This window comes from Neltuma alba, unplaced genomic scaffold (assembly GCF_004799145.2).
Source record: "Neltuma alba isolate B1F8T4 unplaced genomic scaffold, ASM479914v2 tig00012721_pilon, whole genome shotgun sequence".
Classification (NCBI taxonomy): Eukaryota; Viridiplantae; Streptophyta; class Magnoliopsida; order Fabales; family Fabaceae; genus Neltuma; species Neltuma alba.
Genome location: NW_021637146.1, coordinates 7,154 through 31,848, shown reverse-complemented (window position 1 = coordinate 31,848; position 24,695 = coordinate 7,154). Strand labels below are relative to the sequence as shown.

Genomic DNA, 24,695 nt, shown 5'->3' with positions numbered 1-24,695 from the left:
TGAAAAGACGGCTTTAGCTTTATTGATGCTCAATACAATTCATTCTTCTTCTTTTTTTTCTGGTTATACATATAAGAAGGGTCCTTCCCTCCCGCATATAGCCAGTATATAAGTTTTTGTATTTATAATTCTTTGAAACGCCTATCTTTTCCTTCCGAGCGCCTGACAATAAATTAGACTATACAAGCTGCATTTCTCACATAAATTTTGTGCTTATCCTTCTGAATAGAGTAGGACCGTGGGAGGGCTCTTCTTTTTTTCTTTTTGGTTTTTAAATTTTATACATATATATATATATATACTCACTCCCACCGGCACCAAACGTCACGATCCTTGGCATTGACCGAATTTTCAAAGCTTTGAATTGGTACAGTGGCGTTGAAAGCTTGAATAGATTGTGGAGGTGGTGGGCAAAATGATGATTCCAAATTTTGCTAAACGCCTAACCCATCTTATGTGGTTCTAGAACACGGCCAAATTTTCTTTAACTTCTTTTTCTTTGCACTTGTCTTTGAACTTGACGAAAAGTTGAGAAGCGTGCTGAGAAATTTTAAAATGTGGAATTATTTTCATGCACTATGAAGAAGCATGTGAACTGGATTCTTTAGTGCTTTTAACATGGCGTAACGTGAGTGATTGTTTGACGTAACGTGAGTGTTTGGAACTGCGTGTGCAATACTTCTACGACGACTTATGGACTATCAAATTGGCCAATACTTTTCAACTTTTCATTGCAGAAAAGACGGCTTTAGCTTTATTGATGCTCAATACAATTCATTCTTCTCTTTTTTTTTTTTTTTGGTTATACATATAAGAGGGTACTTCCCTCCCGCATATAGCCAGTATATAAAGTTTTTGTAATTTATAAATTCTTTGAAACGCCTATCTTTTCCTTCCGAGCGCCTGACAATAAATTAGACTATACAAGCTGCATTTCTCACATAAATTTTGTGCTTATCCTTCTGAATAGAGTAGGACCGTGGGAGGGCTCTTCCTTTTTTCTTTTTTGGTTTTTAAATTTTATACATATATATCTATATATATATACCCACTCCCAACGGCACCAAACGTCACGGTCCTTGGCATTGACCGAATTTTCAAAGCTTTGAATTGGTACAGTGGCGTTGAAAGCTTGAATAGATTGTGGAGGTGGTGGGCAAAATGATGATTCCAAATTTTGCTAAACGCCTAACCCATCTTATGTGGTTCTAGAATGCGGCCGAATTTTCTTTAACTTCTTTTTCTTTGCACTTGTATCTGAAAGTTGATGAAAAGTTGAGAAGCGTATTGAGAAATTTTAAAATGTGGAATTATTTTCATGCACTACGAAGAAGCATGTGAACTGGATTCTTTAGTGCTTTTAACATGGCGTAACGTGAGTGTTTGTTTGACATAACGTGAGTGTTTGGAACTGCGTGTGCAATACTTCTACGACGACTTATGGACTATCAAATTGGCCAATACTTTTCAACTTTTCATTGCTGAAAAGACGGCTTTAGCTTTATTGATGCTCAATACAATTCATTCTTCTTCTTTTTTTTCTGGTTATACATATAAGAGGGTCCTTCCCTCCCGCATATAGCCAGTATATAAAGTTTTTGTAATTTATAAATTCTTTGAAACGCCTATCTTTTCCTTCCGAGCGCCTGACAATAAATTAGACTATACAAGCTGCATTTCTCACATAAATTTTGTGCTTATCCTTCTGAATAGAGTAGGACCGTGGGAGGGCTCTTCCTTTTTTCTTTTTTGGTTTTTAAATTTTATACATATATATCTATATATATATACCCACTCCCAACGGCACCAAACGTCACGGTCCTTGGCATTGACCGAATTTTCAAAGCTTTGAATTGGTACAGTGGCGTTGAAAGCTTGAATAGATTGTGGAGGTGGTGGGCAAAATGATGATTCCAAATTTTGCTAAACGCCTAACCCATCTTATGTGGTTCTAGAATGCGGCCGAATTTTCTTTCTTTAACTTCTTTTTCTTTGCACTTGTATTTGAAACTTGACGAAAAGTTGAGAAGCGTGTTGAGAAATTTTAAAATGTGGAATTATTTTCATGCACTACGAAGAAGCATGTGAACTGGATTCTTTAGTGCTTTTAACATGGCGTAACGTGAGTGTTTGTTTGACGTAACGTGAGTGTTTGGAACTGCGTGTGGATACTTCTACGACGACTTATGGACTATCAAATTGGCCAATACTTTTCAACTTTTCATTGCTGAAAAGACGGCTTTAGCTTTATTGATGCTCAATACAATTCATTCTTCTTCTTTTTTTTGGTTATACATATAAGAGGGTCCTTCCCTCCCGCATATAGCCAGTATATAAAGTTTTTGTAATTTATAAATTCTTTGAAACGCCTATCTTTTCCTTCCGAGCGCCTGACAATAAATTAGACTATACAAGCTGCATTTCTCACATAAATTTTGTGCTTATCCTTCTGAATAGAGTAGGACCGTGGGAGGGCTCTTCCTTTTTTCTTTTTTGGTTTTTAAATTTTATACATATATATATATATATATACCCACTCCCAACGGCACCAAACGTCACGGTCCTTGGCATTGACCGAATTTTCAAAGCTTTGAATTGGTACAGTGGCGTTGAAAGCTTGAATAGATTGTGGAGGTGGTGGGCAAAATGATGATTCCAAATTTTGCTAAACGCCTAACCCATCTTATGTGGTTCTAGAATGCGGCCGAATTTTCTTTAACTTCTTTTTCTTTGCACTTGTATCTGAAAGTTGACGAAAAGTTGAGAAGCGTATTGAGAAATTTTAAAATGTGGAATTATTTTCATGCACTGCGAAGAAGCATGTGAACTGGATTCTTTAGTGCTTTTAACATGGCGTAACGTGAGTGTTTGTTTGACGTAACGTGAGTGTTTGGAACTGCGTGTGCGATACTTCTACGACGACTTATGGACTATCAAATTGGCCAATACTTTTCAACTTTTCATTGCTGAAAAGACGGCTTTAGCTTTATTGATGCTCAATACAATTCATTCTTCTTTTTTTTTTGGTTATACATATAAGAGGGTCCTTCCCTCCCCCATATAGCCAGTATATAAAGTTTTTGTAATTTATAAATTCTTTGAAACGCCTATCTTTTCCTTCCGAGCGCCTGACAATAAATTAGACTATACAAGCTGCATTTCTCACATAAATTTTGTGCTTATCCTTCTGAATAGAGTAGGACCGTGGGAGGGCTCTTCCTTTTTTCTTTTTTGGTTTTTCAATTTTATACATATATCTATATATATATACCCACTCCCAACGGCACCAAACGTCACGGTCCTTGGCATTGACCGAATTTTCAAAGCTTTGAATTGGTACAGTGGCGTTGAAAGCTTGAATAGATTGTGGAGGTGGTGGGCAAAATGATGATTCCAAATTTTGCTAAACGCCTAACCCATCTTATGTGGTTCTAGAATGCGGCCGAATTTTCTTTAACTTCTTTTCTTTGCACTTGTATCTGAAAGTTGACGAAAAGTTGAGAAGCGTATTGAGAAATTTTAAAATGTGGAATTATTTTCATGCACTATGAAGAAGCATGTGAACTGGATTCTTTAGTGCTTTTAACATGGCGTAACGTGAGTGTTTGTTTGACGTAACGTGAGTGTTTGGAACTGCGTGTGCGATACTTCTACGACGACTTATGGACTATCAAATTGGCCAATACTTTTCAACTTTTCATTGCTGAAAAGACGGCTTTAGCTTTATTGATGCTCAATACAATTCATTCTTCTTTTTTTTTTGGTTATACATATAAGAGGGTCCTTCCCTCCCGCATATAGCCAGTATATAAAGTTTTTGTAATTTATAAATTCTTTGAAACGCCTATCTTTTCCTTCCGAGCGCCTGACAATAAATTAGACTATACAAGCTGCATTTCTCACATAAATTTTGTGCTTATCCTTCTGAATAGAGTAGGACCGTGGGAGGGCTCTTCCTTTTTTTTTTTTGGTTTTTAAATTTTATACATATATATATATATACCACTCCCACCGGCACCAAACGTCACGGTCCTTGGCATTGACCGAATTTTCAAAGCTTTGAATTGGTACAGTGGCGTTGAAAGCTTGAATAGATTGTGGAGGTGGTGGGCAAAATGATGATTCCAAATTTTGCTAAACGCCTAACCCATCTTATGTGGTTCTAGAATGCGGCCGAATTTTCTTTAACTTCTTTTTCTTTGCACTTGTATCTGAAAGTTGACGAAAAGTTGAGAAGCGTATTGAGAAATTTTAAAATGTGGAATTATTTTCATGCACTACGAAGAAGCATGTGAACTGGATTCTTTAGTGCTTTTAACATGGCGTAACGTGAGTGTTTGTTTGACGTAACGTGAGTGTTTGGAACTGCGTCTGGGATACTTCTACGACGACTTATGGACTATCAAATTGGCCAATACTTTTCAACTTTTCATTGCTGAAAAGACGGCTTTAGCTTTATTGATGCTCAATACAATTCATTCTTCTTCTTTTTTTTGGTTATACATATAAGAAGGTCCTTCCCTCCCGCATATAGCCAGTATATAAAGTTTTTGTAATTTATAAATTCTTTGAAACGCCTATCTTTTCCTTCCGAGCGCCTGACAATAAATTAGACTATACAAGCTGCATTTCTCACATAAATTTTGTGCTTATCCTTCTGAATAGAGTAGGACTGTGGGAGGGCTCATCCTTTTTTCTTTTTTGGTTTTTAAATTTTATACATATATATATATATACCCACTCCCAACGGCACCAAACATCACGGTCCTTGGCATTGACCGAATTTTCAAAGCTTTGAATTGGTACAGTGGCGTTGAAAGCTTGAATAGAATGTGGACGTGGTGGGCAAAATGATGATTCCAAATTTTGCTAAACGCCTAACCCATCTTATGTGGTTCTAGAATGCGGCCGAATTTTCTTTAACTTCTTTTTCTTTGCACTTGTATCTGAAAGTTGACGAAAAGTTGAGAAGCATATTGAGAAATTTTAAAATGTGGAATTATTTTCATGCACTACGAAGAAGCATGTGAACTGGATTCTTTAGTGCTTTTAACATGGCGTAACGTGAGTGTTTGTTTGACGTAACGTGAGTGTTTGGAACTGCGTGTGCGATACTTCTACGACGACTTATGGACTATCAAATTGGCCAATACTTTTCAACTTTTCATTGCTGAAAAGACGGCTTTAGCTTTATTGATGCTCAATACAATTCATTCTTCTTCTTTTTTTTTTTGTTATACATGTAAGAGGGTCCTTCCCTCCCGCATATAGCCAGTATATAAAGTTTTTGTAATTTATAAATTCTTTGAAACGCCTATCTTTTCCTTCCGAGCGCCTGACAATAAATTAGACTATACAAGCTGCATTTCTCACATAAATTTTGTGCTTATCCTTCTGAATAGAGTAGGACCGTGGGAGGGCTCTTCCTTTTTTCTTTTTTGGTTTTTAAATTTTATATATATATATATACCCACTCCCACCGGCACCAAACGTCACGGTCCTTGGCATTGACCGAATTTTCAAAGCTTTGAATTGGTACAGTGGCGTTGAAAGCTTGAATAGATTGTGGAGGTGGTGGGCAAAATGATGATTCCAAATTTTGCTAAACGCCTAACCCATCTTATGTGGTTCTAGAATGCGGCCGAATTTTCTTTAACTTCTTTTTCTTTGCACTTGTATTTGAAAGTTGACGAAAAGTTGAGAAGCGTATTGAGAAATTTTAAAATGTGGAATTATTTTCATGCACTATGAAGAAGCATGTGAACTGGATTCTTTAGTGCTTTTAACATGGTGCAGAAATTTTTGTTAGACTACCAAACTAAGCTAGCTCATAGATTCCTGTACTGTTTGGAAAACTTGGTCCCCACATTATTATTTCCTTTCTTTTTTTCATTTTTTTTTGACCAGCATTATCATTTCCCTTCATTGAATTCAAAAGCAGCTGGCCCAATGTCATTCTCCACATTGGAATATACGCATGTATGCATTTAATGTTGCCAACTTTGCTTCATTTTTTTTTTTCCATTTTTAAAGAGAGAAATTATACGAGCTGTAAGTTTGGTGTTTTCTAGAGGCTGTGAGAGATCAAATTTAGAATGTCATTTCCAGTGACTTGTATTTACTTCTAAATTCAGAGTCATACCTGAGCGAGGAGTCTTCTAGCGTTACAAATTTTGCCTGATAAGGAGAGTTGACCCCTAAGCGATCGAAGAAAGAGAAATAGACTTCCTCTTGCATAAAATTAAAAAGCTTAATTAAGATCTCTTCAGCCAGTTCAGCTAACTTGTATTGACTTTATCTGGTGTAACAAAAAAAAAAATTCAGCTGCGAAATGCCCCTTTTGTCCTCCTGCAAAATCTCTCATATTAGTCAACTAGCTTTTATATTAAGAACTTGAAGTAGTATGTTTGTAGGAGTGAGGGGCAATCAAATCGTGTTGTTGGGATTTTTTTTTCCATAAAATTTTTTGGAGACTTAGTTTTAGTTTAAATGTAATATAATTTCAAAATGCATATAGCATATATTATAATTTTTGTAAAATAGTTGAAATGTTTAATTTTTAGTGCAACCAGCATCCTAAAATATTTTTTAGTAGCACTCAATGCCCTAAGATAATGTTTAGTCAATCCAACATGTTATAGGATTTTTTGGTAAGAACTTAGTATCATAAGTTTAAAGTGATATTGGAAAAAATACTTTTCTTATGATAAAGATGTTAAGAATTTATTATAAACTATAAGTTCTACTAAAAATGCAAAAGTATGTTTTTGTCTTGAATTTTATTTGCTCTTTTGATTTTATAAAATGTAAAAACGTTAATTTTATCAAAAAATACAACATTTTGAATTTTTATAATTTCTTATTGACTTATAAATTATAAAAATTCAAAATATGGGATCTCACTGTAATTTTTCCTACATTATATCTAATTTGCCAATCAAAACTCAATATTCGAATTTTTTTATAATTTATTATTGACTTATAAATATGTGTTGAGATTTTGGTGGAATAATTAATTATAAAATATATATATATATATATATAAACAAATTAACCTAAGTGTTATCTCCCAAGACGACATCGACGAAAAAGTGTACTCATATAATGATATAAATGAGGATTGGAACTGGAACTGGAACTGGAACTGGAAGTACCAGGCACGGAGTGACTGGGTGCTTTAACGTAGATGCTGATGTTGTGTCTTTTCACGCGTCATTAACGTTAGAATAAGAATATACTTTCCATTTAGAGTGGAAAGGTTAAATTTGATTTTAAATATAATTTCTTAATTTATTTTATCTTCTATTATTTAAAAAAAGTATCCTTATTGATTGTAATGACTTTTAACAAGAGATGATTATAGTTATTTAATGCATATTATTAAAGATGATAGCTTAGAGAAATCAATACATATTCATGACAAATAACTAATTTAATTAATTTTCTTAATATTCCTCTTGTCTTAAATATAAGACCTATTTTATAGTGTAAATTGTATTACCAAATAGGTCTTATATTTAGAATTAGAGGAGTACCCCCAAATTGATGATTTAGCTTTTATATTAAAAACCATATGTGTTAATTTATTGGTTTGATTCTTTGGATAAAGAATATTCTACAATTTTGATGCTTTAAAATATGAACATTAATAGCCTGTATATTGCATTTTATTTAAACATTTTTTAGTCCAGTAATTTTAACAGTATTAATTGTATTAGAAAAAATATCTATATTAAAATTTTACTTATTAACATATTGAGTTTAATTTTTTGAAAAAACAATGACTAATATAAAAAATGATTATCTGAGACTATAACAGTAATGGAAAATTGAAAGGAAACTCATAAAATTCAAGAGTCCAACTAAAAATTTTTATAAAATTAAAAGATTAAAAGCAAACTTTACTAAAAGAACAGCAACTATTTTGCCAATTAAAAAAAAAAAAACAGCGACTATTTTGCCGACCAAAAAAAAAAAACAAGAACAAAAAAAAAAGCAGCAACTAATCAACAATATGATCTTTCTTAGGACGGAATTTGCAAATTCCGTCATTAATTTCCTAAATAAAAGGGAAAACCAATCCCTGGGTCCTCATGCTTTCATGGAGTTTTTAATTAGGACCTCATGATTTTATTTTTATCAATCAACTCCCTGTTTTTTCCTCCATTAGAGCCGTTGCTCCTTGAAGAATTTATTAAAAACAAGACAAAGGACCAACGGAGTTAGCTAACGGTGTTGAAGGCGTACGTGAATGCTGAGAAGATTTGGAATTTCTTGACTCTGATATGAACAGAAAGAAGAGAGCAAATGGCCATCGGTTCGTGGGAGAGTTATACTCCAATAAGTGAGAGATCTGAGTGGAAATTAGAAATTTTATTGGTCAGGGTAGAAATTACGAACACAGGGATTTCACCAAAAAAGAAAACAACAACAACAAACAAATACAAGTGACTCTGATTAACATATTCTATATGTATATTTGTAAACAACGCATTAATAAAAAGGACAAGGGGGAATACAAATGTTCAGGACACTGCAAAGACAAGAAGACCCAAAAGAAAGACGTCCCTGCAAGGACATTCCATAAAATTGGAACGATATAGAAAAGATTAACATGGCTCCTAGGTAAAGATGACAAGCACAAATTGAGAAAACCCAAAAGAAAGACCACAACAAAGTAAAACAATACAATGTGATTTCAGAGTTACTTTAGCGACCTCCTTGACGACAACAATCTTAGGGAGTATGATTTGCTTCTGACAGGGCAATGTACTTCAACGATGGTAACCAACTTCAGTGACACTAATCTACTCCTATGATGACGGCAATGTGATTTCAGAAAATCCTTTTTGGTGACTGGAGGAACTTGGATTTAGTTTCACTGAGTGGAGGAAGTCAGTTTCTCCCTTTCTCCATCACATGAATACACTCCTTAGTTTTCAAAAACAATCAGGGCATTTTAGTCTTTACGTCAAAAGTGAAAATTCCAGATTGGTACCTTATACCCATTTGGTCATTTTGCTTATTTGGATGCCTGTTTTGTCTTTTTTATTTTCATATGGTATTTTGTGGTCATTTTTCTCAACCAAAAAAAAAGTCTATAGGGGTTGAAGATCATTCTTCAAATTCAGAAGATGACGTTGTAACAACAATTGCGGCAGTACCCCTAATTGTTATGAACTTAGACATGGCATTAAGATGGCAACAGGAACACCTATGCTTCTGTATATAGGCTCTAATGAAGACTCCTATAGTTAATATTAATGATACTAATAATCATGGTGACCTCAGTAGTGAAGAGGTTCAACTTGGTGATCATGTTAATCATTCAACATCAGTGAAGGTAACTTTGTCCCTACTTGAAATTAGTAAGGTTCAAGTTCATTCATCTCTTCAGTTTACTATACCGTCCACTTCATTGCTGAACTAGTCATTCTAACAATATCTTGTCCGTTGGAAAGGGTTTTGAGATACTTTCCGATACTTTCTAAGATTTGAATGGTCATTTTTGCCAAAGATTTTCTCTTTTGGTATCTTATATGTTTAAAGGAATTTCCCGACATAGGCATGTTACGCACTTTTCTCTCAGGATTTGTGTATCAATTTTAACTTGTCACAAGCTAAGTTCTTTAAGTGGGGAAGACATGATGGAGTATGAGATAAGAAACAATTAGGATTTAATTATATTAATTATGGTATATGTTAGGGATCTTAATAAGGATATTTATCCATTAAAATTAGGATTTATTACATTAATTGTCTTTTAATATTTTGCAATTATCTTTTTTGTCTTTGATAATGGGTGAGATATGATATAGGATTTTATTAACATATTATATTTCTAAAAGTATTATAAAAAGGGCTAGGATTTTTAGTTGTAATCAACTTTAATGATTGAATAAGAATTGATATTTCATGACCTTCTCTCCTCTTGTCTCCCCTTCCCTCTCAACTCCCCCTCTCTTCTCTTTCCCTCCTCTCTCTTTCACCTCCTTGTCCTGCATCAGAAAGTGTTCTGAAATTGAAGTGAAGAGAAATCAAGCAGTAGAAGATGTAATCTCATGGGCACAAATGGAGCTAAGTTTGTTGTAAGAGAGAAAACGTGATATAGAAAGAGAAAAGCAGGGTAAAGTAAAGTCATTCCACCCACATTTTGAAATCCTAAATTGGGTCTATGACTTAATTAGAAAGGATAAAGTAGCATGCAACACCCTGTTTTGTAGATACATCTAATATCATAATTTTATTTATAATACATCCACAACCTCGATATTAGTTTTTTAGTTACATCCAATACTTTGATATTATTTTATGATTTAGGGTGTTCAACACATTATAAATAAGATTATGATGTTAAAAATGCAAAGAAAATAACATAAAGACATTGGATATATTATAAATAAGATTAGAATACCAGATACACATGAAAAATAAGACTAGGGTATTGGTGCTACTTTTTCTAATCAGAAAATTATTGAATTTGCCAACCTGGTTTGGGATTTTATTAGTTCAATTGACTTTATATGGGATATTTTTCCTTGTCAATTTCTTTGTTTCTTTTAAGGTGGAATACATTAGCAATATTCCAAACAAGTGTGATTTGTTGATATATACATTCATTAATTCATTAAAGATAACAGGGTTAACAAAAAAAGTACCAATATTTCCACATACACATTACACAACAATGCGACCAAACTAAATTCATAATTTTTAATATCTTCAATCAGAACATTCAATTTGATGATAAATTCAAAACGAAATATTTATTTATATGAAAATAATAAATGGTCCCTGGAAATAAAAAATCGAATGGACTAGGGATGTAGTTAAAAAAAATTGTGCAGATAACAAATATATCTTACAATAAAGATAAACGAAAGCATAAGTAGCAAAAATGTGCATTACACAACAAAGCACCAAACAAAAATTTCACAATTTATAATATCTTCCACACTATAACAACAAAGACGACTGGCTCGAAATTCAAAAATTCATGCTATCTTGAGCGCTTGGTCCCTGTCCATCAAAATAAAATGAATTAGTGCACTATAAAAAATTGTGTAAAAGTTCGTAAAAGAAAATGTGTAAAGACAAACATGCATAAAACATATATACACAAGCCAAGTAAGCATACAAGAATCAGGTCTAATGAAAAGTCTCTGTTTCAATCATGTTGGCAATGGTTCTCATGGTCGGTCGAGATTGAGGGTTGGTTTGTATGCAGGAAAGAGCTATTTGCCAAATCAAAGCCAATTTGTTAGAGTTTTGGTGCTTCATTGATGATAAACGAGGGTCCAAAATATCTTCCAAGATGATATGGCCATTCCCACACATCTGAATACATGATATAAAATCACCAGGATGCTCTCCCATTAGCAACTCAATGGCCAAAACACCAAAGCTATACACATCAACTTTCTCAGTCACTGCCATTGTGTACGCAAGCTCTGCACAAAGTACGCAACAGGGAGTAAATAATGATTTGCAGAATAAATTATTTAAGAAGCATATTTATATTTGTTTTAATCATATTTACTCACCTGGAGCAGCATAACCGTATGTGCCAGCAAAAGTGGTCCAAATTGATGAATAGATTTTCAAGAACCTTGCTGTGCCAAAGTCTGAGAGATGGACTTCGAAGTTTGAAGATAATAAAACATTCTTGCTTGATATGTCTCTGTGAACAATGGCTGGATTACAATCATGATGTATATATGATAAGGCCTCTGCTAACCCCTTGATAATATGAGCCCTCTGTGACCAACCCAACTCTAATGCTTCTTTATCGTTTCTAAGCATATCAAATAAGCTCCCTCTTTTGATGTGCTCATAAATTAGAAATGTGTGCAATCTTTGTGAGCAGAATCCATACAACTTCACAATGTTTCGGTGGCGAGTTTTGATCATGGCTTTGATCTCATTCTCAAAAGCTTTTATATTCTTAATGTCTAAGCTATTTTCCTCACATACAAACTTTTTTATAGCAAATACTTTATCCTCCCCTGGCAATGTCAACTTGTAGACTTTTCCAAATGCCCCTGCACCTATGCAGTATTTCTCATGAAAGTTCTCAGTTGCTTCAATTATGTTATCATACATGATTTTGCCATCGAAGCGCCATATTGAGAATGGATTTTCCCTATTGACTCTAGCTTTTTGTTCTAAAGATCTAGAGTTTCTCTTACTTAGAATGACATAAATCAAAAGTAGCACAAACAAAACAATCAGTGCAGTTATAGAAGTAGTAACAATTATCACAACTTTCCTTTTGTTACTTCCTCTAACTGGTTTTATAACCTTCACATTGCATGGTTGCAGACCTTGGATCCTCCCACATAAGTTTTTGTTGTGACTCAAATCTACTAGATTGGAAGAACTGAAAATCCCACTATCTTGTATTGGCCCCTCCAAATTATTGTAGGAGAGGTTGAGGATTGACAAGCTTTGCATTGTCGTTAGGGAACAATGGATAGGACCTGACAAATGAATTAGATTATACAAGCTGCATTTCTCAAATAAATTTTGCACTTATCCTTCTGAAGAGAGTAGGACCGTAGAGGGGCTCTTCCTTTTTTCTTTTTTTGGTTTTTAAATTTATATATATATATATATATCCACTCCTACAGGCACTCAAACGTCACGGTCCTTGGCATTGACAGAATTTTCAAAGCTTTGAATTGGTACAGTGATGTTGAAAGCTTGAATAGATTTTTGTGGTGGTGGGCAAAATGCAAAATGATGATTCTAAATTTTGCTAAACGCCTAACCCATCTTATGTGGTTCTGGAATACGGCCGAATTTTCTTTAACTTCTTTTTCCTTGCACTTGTATTTGAAAGTTGACGAAAAGTTGAGAAGCATATTGAACAATTTTAAAATGTGGAATTATTTTCATGCACTATGAAGAAGCATGTGAACTGGATTCTATAGTGCTTTTAACATGGCGCAGAAATTTTTGTTAGACTACCAAACTAAGCTAGCTCATAGATTCCTGTACTGTTTGGAAAACTTTGTCCCCACATTATTATTTCCTTTTTTTTTTACCAGCATTATAATTTCCCTTCATTGAATTCAAAAGCAGCAGGCCCAATGTCATTCTTCACATTCGAATACACGCATGTCTGCATTTAATGTTGCCAACTTTGCTTCAATTTTTTTTTTCCATTTTTAAAGAGAGAAATTATATTAGCTGTAAGTTTGGTTTTTTCTAGAGGCTGTGAGAGATCAAATTTAGAATGTTATTTCCAGTGAGTTGTATTTACTTCTAAATTCAGAGTCATACCTGAATGAGGAGTCCTCTAGTGTTACAAATTTTGCCTGACAAGGAGAGTTGACCACTAAGCGATCGATGAAAGAGAAATAGACTTCTTCTTGCATAAAATTAAAAAAGCTTAATTGAGATCTCTTCAGCCAACTCAGCTAACTTGTATTGACTTTATCTAGTGTAATAAAATAAAAAAAAAACTTCAGCTGCGAAATTCCCCTTTTGTCCTCCTGTGAAATCTGTTATATTAATCAACTAGTTCTGAACTAGAAGTAGTCTGTTTGTAGGAATGAGGGGCAATCAAATCATGCTGTTGGGATTTTTTTCATAAAATTTTTTTGGAGACTTAGTTTTATTTTAGATATAATATAATTTCAAAATACATATAGCATATATTATAATTTTTTATAAAATAGTTGTAATGTTTAATTTTTAGTGCAATCACATCCTAAAGTATTTTTCAGTAGCACTCAATGTCCTAAGATAATGTTTAGTCAATCCAACATGTTATAGTATTTTTTGGTAAGAACTTAGTATCATAAGTTTAAAGTGATACTGAGAAAAATACTTTTCTTATGATAAAGATGTTAAAAATTTATTATAAACTATAAGTTTTACTAAAAATACCAAAGTATGTTTTTATCTTGAATTTTATTTGCTCTTTTGATTTTATAAAATGTAAGAACGTTAATTTTATCAAAAAAATACAACATTTTGAATTTTTATAATTTCTTATTGGCTTATAAATTATAAAAATTCAAAATATGGGATCTCACTGTAATTTTTCCTACATTATATCTAATTTTCCAATCAAAACTCAATATTCAAATTATTTTATAATTTATTATTGACTTATAAATATGTGTTGAGATTTTGGTGGAATAATTAATTATAAAATATATAAACAGATTAACCTAAGTGTTATCTTCCAAGACGGCATTGACGAAAAAGTGTGCTCATATAATGATAAAAATGAGGATTGGAATTGGAACTTAGAGCACCACGCGTCGAGTGACTGGGTGCTTGAACATAGATGTTGACATTGTGTCTTTTCACGCGCCAATAACGTTAGAATAAGAATATACCGTCCATTTATAGCATAAAAATTAGTTCAAAGGTTAAATTTGATTTTAAATATAATTTCTTAATTTATTTTATTTTTTATTTTTAAAAAATATCTTTATTGATTGTAAGGACTTTTAACAAGAGATGATTATAGTCATTTAATGCATATTATTGAAGATGATAGCTTAGAGAGATCAATACATATTTATGACAAATAACTAATTTAATTAATTTCCTTAATATTCTTTTCGTCTTAAATATAAGACATATTTTGTAGTGTAAATTGCATTACAAAATAAGTCTTATATTTAGAATCGGAGGAGTACCTCCAAATTGATGATTTAGCTTTTATATTAAACACCATATGTGTTAATTTATTGGTTTGATTCTTTGGAGAAAGAATATTCTACAATTTTGATGCTTCAAAATATGAACATTAATAGCCTGTATATTGCGTTTGATTTAAATATATAAAATTTTTTAAAATGTCTTTTTAGTCTAGTAATTTTATTATTATTAATTGTATTAGAAAAATATTGATATTAAAATTTTACTTATTAACATATTGAATTTAATTTTTAAAAAAACAATTATTAATATGAAAAATTATTATCTGAGACTACAGTAATGGAAAATTGAAAGGAAACTCATAAAATTCCAGAGTCAAACTAAAAATTTGTATAAAATTAAAAGATTAAAAGCAAACTTTACTTTGCCGACCAAAAAGAAAAAAGAAAAAAAAGCAGCAACTAATCAACAATATGATCTTTCTTAGGACGGAATTTGCAAATTCCGTCATTAATTTCCCAATTTTTTTAGTAAATTTTTGCTTTTAGTAATAGTTCAAATTCAAACGTTAGGGCATATATATATATACACGCACACACATATCTGTGTGTGTCATAAGTTCATAACCTTGCATTTATATATATATATATATATATATATACTGCAATAAATAAAAGGGAAAACCAATTATTGGGTCCTCATGCATTCATGGGGTTTTTAATTAGGACCTCATGATTTTATTTTTATCAAGCAACTCCCTCTTTTTTCCCCATTAGAGCCGTTGCTCCTTGAAGAATTTATTAAAAACAAGACAAGGGACCAACGGAGTTAGCTAACGGTGTTGAAGGTGTACGTGAATGCCGAGAAGATTTGGGATTTCTCGACTCGGAGATGAACAGAAAGAAGAGAGCAAATGGCCATCGGTTCGTGGGAGAGTTGTAATCCAACAAGTGAGAGATCTGTGTGAAAATTAGAAATTTTACTGGTCAATGTAGAAATTACGAACACAGAGATTCCCAAAAAAAAAAAAAAAACAACAACAACAACGAACAAACACAAGTAACTCTGGTTGACATATTCTGTGAGAAAAATTTAGGTACTCTGAGAGTACCACCTCATCTGAACTCTACTCAATAAAAATGATTCAAGTTAATCTGTTGCATGTCAGCCTACTCATTTCTATTAATCTGTTGCTTTTAAAAAATAAAAGTGCCAAATGGATTGTGATTTCCATTACTGCCCTCCCTTGTTTGTTTCTCAATCCCTACCCATTTTTGGGTCTCAAAACTCTCCCCCATCAGCAACTCAACACCAGCGATGTCGGCGACGTAATCCACTTGCAACCCTGGTGATTCTCGTTTCTACCAGGGTCTCTTACATGGTGACTTAACAGAACCCATCGATAGGTTGAATGGAAGACCATAGGTTGTAAGTCTTTTTCCCCTTTCCACTTTGTAGATCTGAATGACAAAGCCGATTCTTTTTCATTGTCGCCTCTGCCACTTGCGATGCAGATCTGAACTACCAATAGATTTTTTTCTCTCCTCCCTTGTTCATTTTTCTGGGTTTTTCAATGTCCATGGGTGCTCCAAAATGGTTTCATATTTGTATTTGGTTTTTGCTGGAAATAAGATTTCTGGGTTCTTTAATGCTCATCGGTGGTTCGGTTTTTGGCATGGAACCTAAATCCTATTGTTTTCAATTTTAGAAATACAAATGAAACAACCCTTCCAAGAAATTGCAGATTCCAGCCAGTAAGTAAAATAATTAATGGCCTTCTCTTCATACAAGTTGAAGCTTCTGGAATGGAAATTAGCATTTATCTTTTATTTCTGAACTTGTTTGAGGAAAGATCTTTAATTCAATTCAAGAAATGCACACAAAATACAGAAGTTGGAGATCATTCATTCAAAAATCATACTGTATAGCATATGGTCAAGATAGGAAATAAATACAGAAGAGATGGCCACTTTCGCTAATGTGGAAGATTCCGCCACCGTCACAGAGAAATGAGAGAAAAAGGGGGCGATAAAGAAAGGGAAGGAGCTTGAGACGGAGATCAGGGAGAGAGAAGGATTGAGAAAGACGAAGGGGCCAGTAATGGAAATCATAATATCTTAGGCATTTTTTTTTTTACGCAACAAATTAATAAAAATGAATAGACTAACACATGGATAGAAATTATCTGAGCTAAAGTATTTTTATTGGGTAGAGTTTAAATGAGCTGGAAGTCTGGGAGCACCTAAGTATTTCTCCACATTCGATATGTATATTTGTAAATAATGCATTAATACAAAGGACAAGGGGGAATACAAGTGTTCATGACACTGCAAAGACAAGAAGACCCAAAAGCAAGACGTCCCTGCAAGGACATCCCATAAAATTGGAACGACGCAGAAAAGATTAGCATGGCTCCAGGGTAAAGATGACAAGCACAAATTGAGAAAACCCGAAAGAAAAACCACAACTAAGCAGAACAGTACAACGATCGACAGGTCAAAAAGTCACAGGAAAGTACATTAAGGAGTTAATCAATTAATGCCTTGTGTTCCCTCATGAATCCGTCTTTGGCTCCAACGAAACATATCAACAACAGGTAACGTTTTATTTAGTTCTCAACTTCTTTCTCCCAACTTGCAGGGCCGGGAGACTGTGCCTTTCGGTAGTTGTGATCTTGAGGATATCCTGCATTAAAAAAAAAAGTTAAATTGCAATACGCGCAAAAATATGAAATAATTCACTGATCACAAGTATGAAGATCGGAAGCACCACGAGGAGCTCTAGCCAGAAAAGGAAGAAGCGACAGGACGAGCAAGAAAACCAGCCAGAGAAGAGAGTTCCCCTGAGAATAGAGCCGTCAAAACGGGCCAAGCCCATCGGGCCAGCCCTTTTAAGCCCTTTTAAATGAAGGGCCGGGCTTGTATTTTAGGTGGTTTAAAAGAAAATTGAGCTTAAAAGGGCTAGCCCTATAGGGCTCAAAAATAAAAGGGCCAACCCTTTAGGGCCAAGGGCTGCCCTTTTAAGCCCGTCTATTTTTTTTTAATTATTATCAATATATTTATAAAGTTATAGATTAGTCTTTTATGAATAAGTTTAAATTAGAAAAATACCTAGAAGAGTCAATACTCAAGCTAGATAATTGAAAAGAATTAAATGTCTTGAACTTGTAGAAGAACAATTAAAATCAATTTTCAATTGTTTCAAGAATGGTAACTGATATTCTTAACATTTTAATCACCATAATAGCTAGTAGATCTTCATTTACCATCGGTTTACATATCTTAACAAAGTGTAAAACTTTTCTTATTCGAACAAATGTTCAGGTTCTTATTTGTACTTATAACTACTGCATAGTTTTATTTCAGATAAGGTAAATGAAGACAAAAACCTTAATATTTTTATCACTGAAGAAGAGCTCACTTGTAGTAAAGAACAATCAAATATTGCTGATCTTGATGATACTGATGAAGATGAAGATAAAGATAATAATTATGTTGATATTGTTAATCTTTAACTGCCAGGTTTTATCTTTCTGTTTTTTGTGTTTTGTTAGATTTTGATTTTTTTTATTTTGGACAATAGTTTATTGGCATTTAATTTTTTTTCTATACACCACTAATTTATTTTACTTATATTTATAATTTGAATAAAAAATCTTAGAAGTTTTGTTGTTTTATTTTTTATTTTAAAATAATTAAAAAGAATTTAAATTTTAAAAAATAACATAAAAGGGCTAGCCCTTTTAAGCCCTGAGCCCGCATGCCTAAGGGCCGGGCTTTAATAATTAGATAATTTTAAGATATGTGGGCTTTAAAGGGCCGACCCTTTTAGGCCCTGGCCCTTCAAGGGCTAGCCCTTTAGGGCCGGGCTGGCCCTTATTGACAGCTCTACCTGAGAAGCCATAACTAGTTTTAATGGGAATATCTCTACACGCATGACCCGTGAATTTATAACACTGAGCAAGGGGTGGGTTGTGACTTGTCATTCAATTATTTTTCTTTGCTTTAATATCAAAACGGAAATGGTCTAGACGGTTCAGATCGAAATTCAGTGAACCTGCCTATTTGTTTATTTGTTAGGTCTGATTCATTTCCTGAATTGAAAAGAAATTTCAAACTGGTTTGAATCGGTCCCACTTAGACCTGGACATAACCTGGTTAGGCGGTTGGTTTTGAGGGGAAAAAGAAAATCAGAAGAAGAAGTAACACATAAATTTAAGGGAAAAAAAAAGATGACTGTCTTCTTTTTGCTCTTAAAAGAAAAATTAATCCAAAACTTCTTATAATTACCTCAATTTTGAATTAGAATACCTAGTTTAGTTTGTTTGAATTGAGCTCTCATAATTTAATCAACTATAGGCATTCCTCTTTGAGTATAAGACCCATTAATTCTAATTTATAGAATTTTATGGACTTTATGAAATTTTCTTCGTTTGATTATTAAACACTGTTTTAAGTTTCAACATCCATGCATTTCTATAAATAAAATTTCGTAATGTCTATAAATTAAAATTAACAGATCAAATAATAGGGATTCAGTTCGAATAAAAAGATTACAAAGACCTAATTTAAAATCAAGATAAATTATAAGAACCTAAATGCTCGTTTTATTAGGCGCAGTTGACTAGTTGATTTCCGCATGTTGCCAAACAGATAGACAGAGACACAGAGAGAGAGAGAGAGAGAGACTGGTTGACTTGTCTGACGCTAGAGAAATAGGATGAGTGACGGCAGTAGGCGTACGTAATATATTCAAATGTCGTTTCTATTTGGATGATAAAAAAAAAAAAAACACTTATAAAAAGTATTTTTATACTATTTCCGGTTTTTAATATATGATTTTATTTAATTTTTATTTTGGTTTTAAATATAAAACCTTAATATATTTTTTCTCCAATATTTATGTATTTTTTTTAAAGTAATCCTTCTAATAATAGTAGTTCTAACCAACACACTTCATTAGCAAAGATGTTTTACAAAAGACAATACTAATTTATTACAAATAACTAACTTAACTCTTTTTTTAATTTTTTCAAACTAATCAACTAACTCTTATAATTAGAACCGAAAGTAGTATAAGTTAAGGTAAAAATTTTCTTACACACTTGTCTTAATCTGAATCCCATAGAAACAAATAATATCTTAATTTGTCTTATTTAATCTAAGACTCTTAAAAATACTTGAAATTTTGTTTTGCGCTTTTATTTAATTCCAGCTCATTGCAAATTATGGAAGCAAAACGGCAAGCAAATCAACATAAAAAGAACCTAACAACACTATGTTAACTTGGGCTCACTTATAACTGATCCAAACCCATTTTCTAAAAGTCTTACACGTCCCTTGATGTTTCACGGCTTATTTGAAAGCCTTCTTCATTTATCTCTCCAATTTTTTTTTTTTTTTGAATCAGAAACTGTAATACAAATAACAAGGTCACGCCAAAACAAAAGCCTCAGCGTCCTGCTCGTGAACTATTCCACTGTTGGCAATAGGTGGTTGGTCAAGAATACGAAAAGAGCCTTCCGTTGTATGGGAAGACTTTGCTAAAAAGTCGGCTAAGGTCAGATTGCTTCTAGGAGCGTAACTCAGATGAACTTGCCAGTCCCTTTGAAGAATTAGGCGGGTTTCTTCAATAAGGTCTCTAAAAAAGGTGATCCAAGTCGTAGCCTCTAATCAAAAGATTAATGGCTTCAATGCAATCTGAATGGACTGTTATATCCTTGATTCCTCTGTCCCAACACATCTGCAAGCCATAGAAGATGCCAAAGATTTCCGCAACCGCTGGGAGTACAGAGATTAATTTACAGCTGTATCGGAAAATCCAGTCTCCCTCTTGTGAGCGCAGCATTCCTCCACAGCCGCTTCTACCGTCCTGCAAAACTGACCCGTCTGACTCCAGGTGGAAACCAGCATCTTGCCGAGGTCTTAGAATTTCTGAATTAGGTATCTCGCCGTGTTTCCATTTGTATTTCTGCATCAGGTCTCTGTCCATGCTTGCTCTAAACAAACTGTCCTTGGCCGTCTGATTTCTTGGATCCTGGTCTGGGTTGAACAAATCTCTCCAATTTCAAATCCATCTGTTGCAAGCCCAACTTCGGTAATATATAGATAAGTGATAGCTCTTGATTATGTATCTTGGAGTATTATACAGTTTCTCCTTAGCCTGAAGATCTAAAGTAGCTCTTTGTAAGGCCTCCTTCATGGCACGTTTCTTTATTCTTGTCATTGAGCCCCTGATTTCTCTTAATGGCTCATGCGGCATGTACTTTGATTCTAACACGTGTGAGAGGTTTCCTAATCTTCCTCGTATCCCGGTAAAATCACTTTTAAAAATTTAACCCAATTAGTCCCGGCATTTATTGAGTTATGGCTAGTGGAGCAGTAGGCAAGCTGGCGGCCACATGCAAGCATAGACCGTATTGGCATCTTTTAGTTGACTTGTTGATCATTTTTAGCCATAACTTGCATTTTTCTCTTTCTAGTTGTGGTGGACAGCACAGATTAGGGCATGATAATTGTTTTTCAAACAATCTTTGATTTTCGTCACCTGATTCTCAAGAAATTAATAACGTGCCATTGATTTTTTTTTTTTCAATAGATGGAAATAACAGATGGTATATGTCTTTTTGTGTATCATATTTTTTCAAAATATGATGAGATTGAAGATGTAACTTTTGTCCCTTGCTGGGACATAATGCAATCCACTTGCTTGGCTTGATTGATATTTTTATTAATCCAAAATATAGATAATCTCGACCATGGTGTAGTGTAACTTTCGCTAGCAAGACAAGACTACTAAATTATACGGCAGTTGAAACTGAGGTAGAAACATTCACCATTTTAAGCCTATAGATTAAAATTTGCATTGATTTTTGAGTTACTATTTACTTGACATTTTTAGATTTTTTTTGTCAAATTTTAAAAAATTCATAATTAATTATCAAAAAAATTATATAAGGGCGGTGTGAATTTTTATTGAAAGCGCTTGAAGTCCTTTACACGTGGAAAATATAATTTTGCCCTTAAACCGTATCAATCAAAATAGTTATTGCTTTTCTGAACTTGTTCTGTTTTTCAAACATGTTATATAGATTTTGGACTTTTTGGATATCTACACACACACACACACACTTTTCACATATTAATTCTACATATTAATTCTATAAGAATTGGACTTTTTTTTTTATTGTACATTATGCAATGAAACTATGACCATGCTGTGTAAAGAGCTTAAACAAGGCAGTCATAAACATGCATGCTAATTCATAGTTTTAAGGCTATTCTTTTTTTGAATGAAGCTGTATTCCACGAAAAAAACACATTACAAAACACTACAAGTAGCCCTAATTCTCATCATCAAACTCCTCCTCTTCTTGCACAAGAGGTGGGGGTTGATCAAGAGTACAAAAATTTCCCTCCATATTATGAGAGGATTTAGCTAAGTAGTTAACAAGACCTAAATTTTCTCTAAAAGTGTGTTGGATCTAAACATTCCAATCCTTGTAGAAGACTAATCTACTATCCTCAATTATGTCCCTAAAAGGATGCTTACAATCATAGCCTCTTATATTTAAGGCTTCTACACAATCAGATAACATAAGAATACTCATGAAGCCCTTTTCCAACAAAGATTGAGGCCATGCATAATACCAATTAGTTCTGCAATCGCTGGTGGAACCTTAGTTTGCATTTGAAGCCTGTTAACCACTTTTCTTCCTTATCCCATATAGCTCCCCACATCCACTATCTCCATTGTGTAGGACTAAACCATCTACTTCTAGTTTCACACAATCCTGTTGGTACCTGTTTGTAGCTTGATTAAGATCTTGAGTAGTACCTTGAATATTGCACCGGTACATCATATCATGATCCCAATAAGCCCTGTAGAAGCTAGAATTTGGGCTCTGGTGATCAACTATGAAGGTTGGGTCAAAAACCTTATTGCATCTTGCCACCCATATATCCCAACAGACATATCCAAACAGGCAGGCCCATGAGACTTTCTTCGTGTGATCTCGTCCTGCTTCCTTCTCCAGATTCCATTTCACCCAGTTTGGTCCATTAAGACTGTTGAATCTGTTCCACTGCTCATGAGAGACCACATTCTGCCATCTTCGTCGTGCATTGATGTAGTCTATGATGAGGTGCATTCTTGTATCCCTTACTACACAAACAAAAGGACACGCGGCTGAATCTGTTATGCCTCGTTTCCTCCTAAGGTTTGTCGTGTGGATTCTTCCATGTGTAAGGAGCCATACGAAAGTCTTGATCTTTTCTGGAACCTACCAACACCATATTTTCTTCCATATGCTGTCTCCTTGCTGTTAAATACCTGAACAGAGAAAAGAGTAGGCAGATTTTACGTTAAAGTTACCATCCAAAGATGGTTTCCACAGAAATTTATCCTCTCCTCTCTCCTCACAGGGGGGTGTGCACACATAAGTTTCTCAACAATATTTGGGTTAAACCAATGGTTGAGCTTTCTCCAATCCTAATCCCCCAACAACAGCACATAGTCACTGACCTTCTCTCTTAATTCAACTAACCCTTCACGTCCTAGAATTAGATCAATTAGCGGAGTATTCACCTTAGACCAAGTATCAAACCAGAAAGAAGTACTTTTGCCATCACCAATTTTCATCCCTAGTCCCTTGTTGAAGTTGTCCCAAAGATGACAAATAGCCCTCCAAGTTACGGATGCATTTGCACGTTTCTTCACCATTGGTTTCTTCTATTCACCACATTTGTATTTTGCTCTTAGTACTCTGACCCAAAGAGCATCTCTATCACATATCAATTTCCAGCACAGTTTGAGGATGAAAGCTTCATTTTGTTTCCTTAAGTTCTTGAGGCTTAAACCTCCCGCTTGCTTCTCTATAGTGATTTGTTGCCAAGAAATGAGATGTACTTTCTTTTCCCCATTCTCTTCACCCCATAGAAAATCTCAACTAGTCTTTTCTAAATCATCTATCAACTTTGCCGACAAAAGGATAGTTTGCATGTAATAAGAAGGCAAAGCAGAAGGGACAGACTTAATCAAGATAGAACGCCTTGCTAAATTCAATGGTTTTCTTTTCCATCCCATAAGTTTCCTTTGAGACTTCTCTAGGACCAGAGAAAAAATAGCATAGGAAGCTCTTTTATGGATCAAAGGAACCCCCAAGTATTTGCCAAGATCACCTGTTAAACCAACTCCAATTTTTTGACTAAGGTCTCTAGCCTGAGAGAAGTGGACGTTATTAGAGAAGCAAATCTTAGTCTTTTTTCTGTTCATCTTTTGGCCTGAAATTCCACAGAACTGATTGATGCAATCCACTATTGTGTCAACTTGCCAAGAAGAGGCTTCTCCAAACAAGATTAAGTCATCTGCGAAAGAACAAATGAGAAATAGGTGGTCTTGCTGAAGTGAGTTTAATTGGCGACCATGCTCCAACATCAATGGCTTCCTTAATAATGTGGCTTAGTCTCTCCATACAAAGTGTGAAAATATACGGAGAAATTGGATCCCCATGTCTAATTCCTCTAAAAGCCTGAAGTTCCTCTGTAGGATCCCCATTCCACAAGACTTGGAAAGAGGCACTAGAAATACAAGCCATGATTATGTTACACAGTTTATCATTGATGCCAGCTAATCTAAGGGTTTCACAAATGAAAGGCCATTCCAATCTGTCATAGGTTTTTTCCAAGTCAACGTTGACTGCAAGCCAGCCCTTGTTACCTTTCTTTCTTCTCATGGAGTGTATCACCTCTTGAGTAATGATATTATTATCACTACTTTGTCTTCTAGCAATAAAATTACATTGGTGCCCTCCAACCACTTTCCCCATAATAGTTCTCAATCTCTTGCTAATCACCTTAGTGATGATCTTATAGCTGACACTACAGAGGGATATGGGTCTGATATCCTTCATTCGTTTGAGTTTTGGTATGAGGACAATATTTGTCTCATTCAAATCTTCAACTAGTCTTGGGTTTGGAAGACTTCCTTGACAAGCTTACATATATGGCTTCCTATATTAGGCCTTCATGATAGAAAAAAGCTTGAATACCATCTGGTCCAGGTGCTTTGAAAGCTCA

General features: G+C 34.1%; 1 protein-coding gene and 2 non-coding genes across 3 annotated transcripts; 2 read left to right on the top strand and 1 right to left on the bottom strand.

Annotated features, from left to right (window-relative positions):
- Positions 1 to 8,564: 8,564 nt before the first annotated feature.
- Positions 8,565 to 8,667, top strand: LOC114730245 (U6 spliceosomal RNA). Its single transcript, XR_003738822.1, has one exon. It is a non-coding gene; the product is annotated as a U6 spliceosomal RNA (small nuclear RNA).
- A 2,481-nt stretch (positions 8,668 to 11,148) lies between these two features.
- On the bottom strand, positions 11,149 to 12,453 carry LOC114730244 (MDIS1-interacting receptor like kinase 2-like). Its single transcript, XM_028917289.1, has 2 exons — positions 11,544 to 12,453; positions 11,149 to 11,450 (listed from the first exon to the last, which is right to left on the bottom strand). Exons 1-2 carry the CDS (start codon positions 12,451 to 12,453, stop codon positions 11,149 to 11,151), a joined length of 1,212 nt encoding a protein of 403 aa, XP_028773122.1.
- Positions 12,454 to 16,977: 4,524 nt separating this feature from the next.
- Positions 16,978 to 17,080, top strand: LOC114730246 (U6 spliceosomal RNA). The gene has a single exon (XR_003738823.1). It is a non-coding gene; the product is annotated as a U6 spliceosomal RNA (small nuclear RNA).
- The last annotated feature ends 7,615 nt before the right edge of the window (positions 17,081 to 24,695 follow it).

What these genes read in the sequence shown, in the direction of transcription:
- LOC114730244 (XM_028917289.1), bottom strand. Translation starts at nt 12,453, where the DNA reads ATGCAAAGCTTGTCAATCCTCAACCTCTCCTACAATAATTTGGAGGGG. An exon ending in ATACGGTTATGCTGCTCCAG is followed by an intron (nt 11,451 to 11,543) that starts GTGAGTAAATAT and finishes TACTTTGTGCAG; the next exon opens with AGCTTGCGTACACAATGGCA.